The following is a 6,647-nucleotide window of genomic DNA, read 5'->3' as shown; positions in this document are numbered from 1 at the left end:
TCCCCCCTCCTGCACCCCAATACCCCCACTGCACCCAGTATCTCCATCTCCCCCCCTGCACCCTAATACCTCCATTACCCCCATTCCACCCCATTACCCCCCTCTTCCCCCCTCCCTGCACCCCAATACCCCCACCGCACCCCAAGACCCCCCAAGACCCCCCCCCCGGTACCTGCCGGCTGCTGGCCACGGCCAGGGGGGTGTCGTTGTGGTAGTTCTTGAGGGCGCAGTCGCGCCGCTGCGCAGGAGCAGCCGCAGGACCCCCAGCAGCCCCCGGCCGCCGCCGCGTGCAGCGCCGTGCACCCCGCGTACGACTGCGCGTTGACGCTGGCGCCCCGCTGGCGGCACCCCGAAGACCCCCGGTTTCTCAGAGCCCCCCGATCTCTCAGAGCCCCCCCGCTGCATCCCCGAAGACCCCCAATTTCCCAAAGCCCCCCAGTTTCCCATAGCCCCCCGATTTCTCATACCCCCCGCTGCATCCCAAAGCCCCCCAATTTCCCATAGCCCCCCAATTTCTCATACCCCCCCGCGCATCCCCAAAGCCCCCCAATTTTTCAGAGCCCCCCAATTTCCCATAGCCCCCCGCTGCATCCCCAAAGCCCCCCAATTTCTCAGAGCCCCCCAATTTCCCATAGCCCCCCGCTGCATCCCCAAAGCCCCCCAATTTCTCATAGACCCCCAGTTTCCCATAGCCCCCCAATTTCTCAGAGCCCCCCGCTGCATCCCCAAAGCCCCCAATTTCTCATAGACCCCCAATTTCTCAGAGCCCCCCAATTTCCCATAGCCCCCCGCTGCATCCCCAAAGCCCCCCAATTTCTCATAGACCCCCAATTTCTCAGAGCCCCCCAATTTCTCATACCCCTGCTGCATCCCCAAAGCCCCCAATTTCTCATACCCCCCGCTGCATCCCCAAAGCCCCCAATTTCTCAGAGCTCCCCAATTTCTCATACCACCCCACTGCATCCCCAAAGCCCCCAATTTCTCATAGACCCCCAATTTCCCAAAGCCCCCCAATTTCCCATAGACCCCCAATTTCCCATAGCCCCCCGCTGCATCCCCAAAGCCCCCCAATTTCTCATAGACCCCCAATTTCCCAAAGCCCCCAATTTCCCATAGACCCCCAATTTCCCATAGCCCCCGCTGCATCCCCAAAGCCCCCCAATTTCTCATAGACCCCCAATTTCCCAAAGCCCCCCGATTTCTCATACCCCCCCGCTGCATCCCCAAAGCCCCCCAATTTCTCAGAGCCCCCCAATTTCCCATAGCCCCCCGCTGCATCCCCAAAGCCCCCCAATTTCTCATAGACCCCCAATTTCTCAGAGCCCCCCAATTTCTCATAACTCCCGCTGCATCCCCAAAGCCCCCAATTTCTCAGAGCCCCCCAATTTCCCATAGCCCCCGCTGCATCCCCAAAGCCCCCCAATTTCTCATAGACCCCCAATTTCTCAGAGCCCCCAATTTCTCATACCCCCCCGCTGCATCCCCAAAGCCCCCAATTTCCCATAGACCCCCAATTTCCCATAGCCCCCGCTGCATCCCCAAAGCCCCCCAATTTCTCAGAGCCCCCAATTCCTCATAGCCCCCGCTGCATCCCCAAAGCCCCCCAATTTCCCAAAGCCCCCAATTTCCCATAGCCCCCTGATTTCTCATACCCCCCCACTGCATCCCCAAAGCCCCCCAATTTCTCATCCCCCCGCTGCATCCCCAAAGCCCCCCAATTTCTTCAGACCCCCCCAATTTCTCATCCCCCCGCTGCATCCCCAAAGCCCCCCAATTTCTTCAGACCCCCCCAATTTCTCATCCCCCCCGCTGCATCCCCAAAGCCCCCCATTTTCTTCAGACCCCCCCAATTTCTCATCCCCCCCCGCTGCATCCCCAAAGCCCCCCAATTTCCCAGAGCCCCCCCAGCCCCAATACCCTCCGAACCCCCCCAATTCCAAGCCTCCCCCCCCAAAACCCCCAAACCGACCCACATCCCGCCAACACGCCAAATACCCAAAGCCCCCCCCCCCCCCCCCAGCCCCCAAACCGCCCCCCCCCCAGCCCCCCCAAAAACTCACCTGGATGAGCAGCTCGGCCATCTCCAGGCTGTTGCTCTCCACCGCGTGCAGCAGCGGTGAGCGGCCGCTCTTGATGTCCTGCAAGCCCAGGGTGGGCAACGGGGGGGGGGGGGGGGAGTGAGGGGATGCCACCCCCCCCCCCCCAAAACCCCCCCCCCACCCTCCCCAGCCCTGGGCTGCCCCAGTCCCCCCCCCCCAGCCCCCCCAAAGTCCCCCAAATTCCTCCAACCTCCCCAACGCAGCTCAAACCCCTCCAGCCTATCAGTGCCCCCCCCCCCCAGGACCCTCCAAGCCCCCCCCCCAGGATCCCCTGAGCCCCCCCCCCAGGATCCCCTGAGCCCCCCCCCTCCCCAAAAAACACCCCCCCCCCCCAAGCCCTACCACCGCGTCGATGTCGGCCCCGTGCTCCAGCAGCAGCAGGACGCTTTCGCGGGCGCCCGAGCTGACGGCCACGTGTAGGGGGGTCAAACCTGGGGGGACCGGGGGGGGGGATGTCATGGGGGGGGGGAACCAGTCGTCCCCCCCCCCTCCCCAGTCCCACGCAGGTTTTGGGGCAGCACAAGCTGGTTTTGACACCCCGTCGGCCCCTACGGCGGTGCACCCCCTTTTCTGTGCCACCCCCCCTTCCCGTGCCAACTCTCGCACCCCACTTTTTCCGCGCCCCCCCCCCTTTTCTGTGCCACCCATCACCCCCCCCCCCATTTCTGTGCCAACTCTCACACTCTTTTCCATGCCCCCCCCCCTCCTTTCTGTGCCCCCCCGTTGCCCTCCCCCTTTCATCACCCACCCACCGGTGCCCCCGTTGCGGTGCCCACCCCCCCTATTTCCACTGCATTCCCCATCTCCCCCCCCCCCAATTCCCACCACCACCCCCATTTCGGGGTGCTGCCCCCATCTCCCCCCCCCCAATTCCCACCACCACCCCATTTCGGGGTGCCACCCCCTCGTAGCCACGTGCCGGCAGCGTGGGGACCCCAACCCATCTCCCCCCCCCAATTCCCCCCATTTCGGGGTGCTGCCCCCATCTCCCTCCCCCAATTCCCCCCATTTTGGGGGTGCTGCACCCATCTCCCCCCCAATTCCCCCCCACCACCCCCATTTCGGGGTGCCACCCCCTTGTAGCCACATGCCGGCAGCACAGGGACCCCAACCCATCTCCCCCCCCCAATTCCCCCTATTTTGGGGTGCGACCCCCTCGTAGCCACGTGCCGGCCACTGCCTTCCCCATCTCTCCCCCCCCAGTTCCCCCCCCACCCCCATTTCGGGGTGCTGCCCCCATCTCCCCCCCCAATCCCCCCCACCACCCCCATTTCGGGGTGCTGCCCCCATCTCCCCCCCCAATTCCCCCCACCACCCCCATTTCGGGGTGCTGCCCCCATCTCCCCCCCCCCAACTCCCCCCCCCACCCCCATTTCGGGGTGCCACCCCCTTGTAGCCACATGCCGGCAGCGCGGGACCCCAACCCATCTCCCCCCCCCAATTCCCCCCATTTCGGGGTGCTGCCCCCGTCTCCCCCCCCCAATTCCCCTATTTTGGGGTGCCACCCCCTCGTAGCCACGTGCTGGCCACTGCCTTCCCCATCTCCCCCCCCAGTTCCCCCCCACCCCCATTTCGGGTGCTGCCCCCATCTCCCCCCCCACCCCCATTTCGGGGGTGCTGCCCCCATCTCCCCCCCCCAATTCCCCCCCCACCCCCATTTCGGGGTGCCAGCCCCCTCGTAGCCACGTGCCGGCAGCGCGGGGACCCCCGCCCGCCCCCCTATCCCCCCCCCCCCCCCTATTTTTGGGGTGCTCACCCTCGTAGTTGCGAGCCTGCAGGTCGGGCCCCCCCCGGGGGCCGGGGCGCAGCAGCTCGCGCAGGCAGCGGGGGCTTCGGCTCTCGCAGGCCAGGTGGGCGGCCGTGCGGCCCAGGCGGTCCAGGGCCATCGGCGAAGCCCCGTGGGCCACCAGTAGCCGCACCAGTCCCGGTTGGCCCGTGATGACCGGGGTGCAGCGGGGTCTGAAAAAAGGCGGGGCGGGGCGTGGCCGGGGTGGGGCCGGGGCGCGCCCAAGGCGCGCCGCTGACGGGCGAGGGGGCGCGGCGTCCGGCTCCTCGCATATGTCCCCTCCCCCCCGGACCCCACCCGCCCCCCACATCCCCCTGTGTGTGTGGGTGTGTCCCCCACGCCGTGGGTGTGTCCCCCCCCACGCCGTGGGTGTGTCCCCCCCCACCCACGACCCACCTGCCGCAGGCGGTTGTAGACGTCCAGCTCCCGCCCCCCCTGCAGGAACAGCCCCACCAGGCGTCGGGCGGCCCCCAGGGCCCCTGAGCCACGGCGATGTGCAGAGCCCTGGGGGGGGGGACACGAGGGGACACGGGGTCACGGGGGGACACGGGGGGTCACGGGGGGACACGGGGGGGACACGGGGCCACGGCGATGCGCAGCGCCCTGGGGGACACGAGGGGACACGGGGTCACGGGGGGGGACAGAGGAACGTGGGGGGACACGGGGCTGGGGGGACACGGGGGGACACGGGGTCACAGGGGGACATGGGGACACAAGGGGACACGGGGTCACGGGGGGACGTGGGGGGACATGGGGGGGACACGGGGCCACAGAGACGTGCAGTGCCCTGGGGGACACGAGGGGACACAGGGTCTTGGGGGGGGACAGAGGAATGTGGGGGGGACACGGGGTCACGGGGGGACATGGGGACACAAGGGGACATGGGGTCATGGGGGGGACAGAGGAACGTGGGGGAGACACGGGGCTGGGGGGACACGGGGGAACACGGGGTCACAGGGGGACATGGGGACACAAGGGGACATGGGGTCACAGGGGGGGACAGAGGAATGTGGGGGGGACACGGGGTCACGGGGGGACATGGGGACATGAGGGGACACAGGGTCTTGGGGGGGGACAGAGGAATGTGGGGGGGGACACGGGGTCACAGGGGGACATGGGGACACGGTGATGTGCAGCGCCCTGGGGGGGACACGAGGGGACACGGGGTCACGGGTGGACATGGGGGGGGGGGACACAGGGGTCACGAGGGGACATGGGGGGGGACACAGGGGCCACAGTGACGTGCAGCGCCCTGGGGGGACACGGGGACACGGGGGGGGACACACGACATGGGGAGGGACGTGGGGGGACACGGGGGGGGGGGACACGGTGGGTTTGAGGACACGAGGGGCCGCGTTTCGGGGGGAGGTGGCAGGCGCTTGGGTGGGGGAGGGGGGGGAGGAGGAAGCGGCCCCTCCCCCCCCCCGCCCGCCCCGCGCGCTTCCAGTAAAGGGGCGTGGCCGGGGCGGTGACGTCAAGCGGCGGCGGGGCGGGGCCGGGGCAGCCCGGCGGGGCCGGGGATTCCCGCGGGGGGGGGGGGGGGGGCACAGAGGGTCCCCGAGGGGGGGTCCCACGGGGAGTCATTGGAGGGGTCCTCAGTTTTTTTTTGGGGGGGGGGTCTCACCAGGGGGGTGTCCCCATGGGGGGGGGGGTCCTAATGTGGGGGTCCCCACCGGGGGGGGGGGGGGCAGAGGGGCCCATTAAGGGGGCTATTAAGGGGGGGGGGGCATTAGGGGGGGTCCCCAGGCTCATTCTGGGTTTCCCATTGCGGGGGTCGATCGGGAGGGTCCTGGGGGGGGGGGGGGTCCCTATTGGGGGGGGGGGGGGTCCTCGACTCACGTGTCGCCGTCCTCGTCCTGGCCGGTGGCGGCGGCGATGTCGGCGGCCAGTTGGGTTTCGGGGGGTCCCAGCAGAGCCAGGGGGGCCGGGGGGAGAGCCAAGACCCCCGGGGGGGCCGCTAACCCCGCACCGGCCCCCCCCAGCAAGGGCAGCGGCAGCTCCCCCCGCAGCCCTGCGTGGCGAGTGTCAGCGTGGGGGGGGGGGGCATCCGGGGGACCCTCAGCCCCATCCCACCCACGAAGGACCCCGGGGTGGGGGGGGTAGATCGGGGGGGGGGGGGGGGTGTCTCACCTGAGAAGAAGGCGAGGGCGGGGGGGGGAAGCCGAGGCCGAGGCCGGGGGGGCGCAGGCGGTGGGGGGGGACACGAGGGGGCCCCCACGGGGCGCTTTCCCCGGGGGGGGTCCCTGCCCCGGGAGGGGGGGGGGTTCCCCTCTATCCCCCCGCATCACCGAGCGTCGCTTCCGCAGAGGTAACGACGTTTCGGGGGGTCCCGGGCCGGGGGGGGCTCCGCGTCGCGTCCGGAGATCCACGGGCAGCTCGTCCGCCATTGAGGGGGGGGGGGTGCCGGAGTCCCCCCCCCCCCCCCGGGAGCCTCTGGGTGACCCCCCCCCCGGGGGCTTTCTGGGTCCCCTCCCGGCCGCCTGGATCCCGCGGAGGGAGCGGAAGAGACCCCGGGACTTCCCCGCCGGCAGCGACCGGACTTTCGGGGCCGCCTCCGCCGGGGGGGGGCGGGGGGGGGGGGACGGGGCCGCCCCCCCCCCCCCCGCCTCGGTCCCGGCCCCCGGTTCTGGCTCCGCCCCCGCCCCGGGGACCCCTGGAGGTGGGCGGGGGGTTCCCCGCCGGTGGCTCCGCCCACTGGGAGGGGCTTCAGGGGGGTAGTGTTGTACTGCCCCCTAGCGGCGGGCGGGGGACGGGCGGGCGGC

The 6,647-nt window shown here is 69.9% G+C and overlaps 1 protein-coding gene across 1 annotated transcript in view; it reads right to left on the bottom strand.

Moving 5' to 3' along the window:
* Nucleotides 1–6,163, bottom strand: part of LOC142026012 (uncharacterized) — a gene marked incomplete at its 5' end in the record, with an annotated part of 24,863 nt that extends 18,700 nt beyond the window's left edge. The window contains 11 exon segments of the mRNA XM_075018761.1: nt 136–234; nt 237–281; nt 284–338; nt 2,061–2,138; nt 2,442–2,530; nt 3,856–4,046; nt 4,048–4,058; nt 4,282–4,361; nt 4,364–4,389; nt 5,725–5,896; nt 6,016–6,163. Of these exon segments, the coding sequence (XP_074874862.1) occupies nt 136–234; nt 237–281; nt 284–338; nt 2,061–2,138; nt 2,442–2,530; nt 3,856–4,046; nt 4,048–4,058; nt 4,282–4,361; nt 4,364–4,389; nt 5,725–5,896; nt 6,016–6,163 (994 nt within the window).
* Between the last annotated feature and the right edge of the window lie 484 nt (nt 6,164–6,647).

Source organism: Buteo buteo, chromosome 31 (assembly GCF_964188355.1).
Source record: "Buteo buteo chromosome 31, bButBut1.hap1.1, whole genome shotgun sequence".
NCBI lineage: Eukaryota > Metazoa > Chordata > Aves > Accipitriformes > Accipitridae > Buteo > Buteo buteo.
Note: the sequence above shows the minus strand (reverse complement) of the source record. Positions and strands in the feature narration are given on the sequence as shown.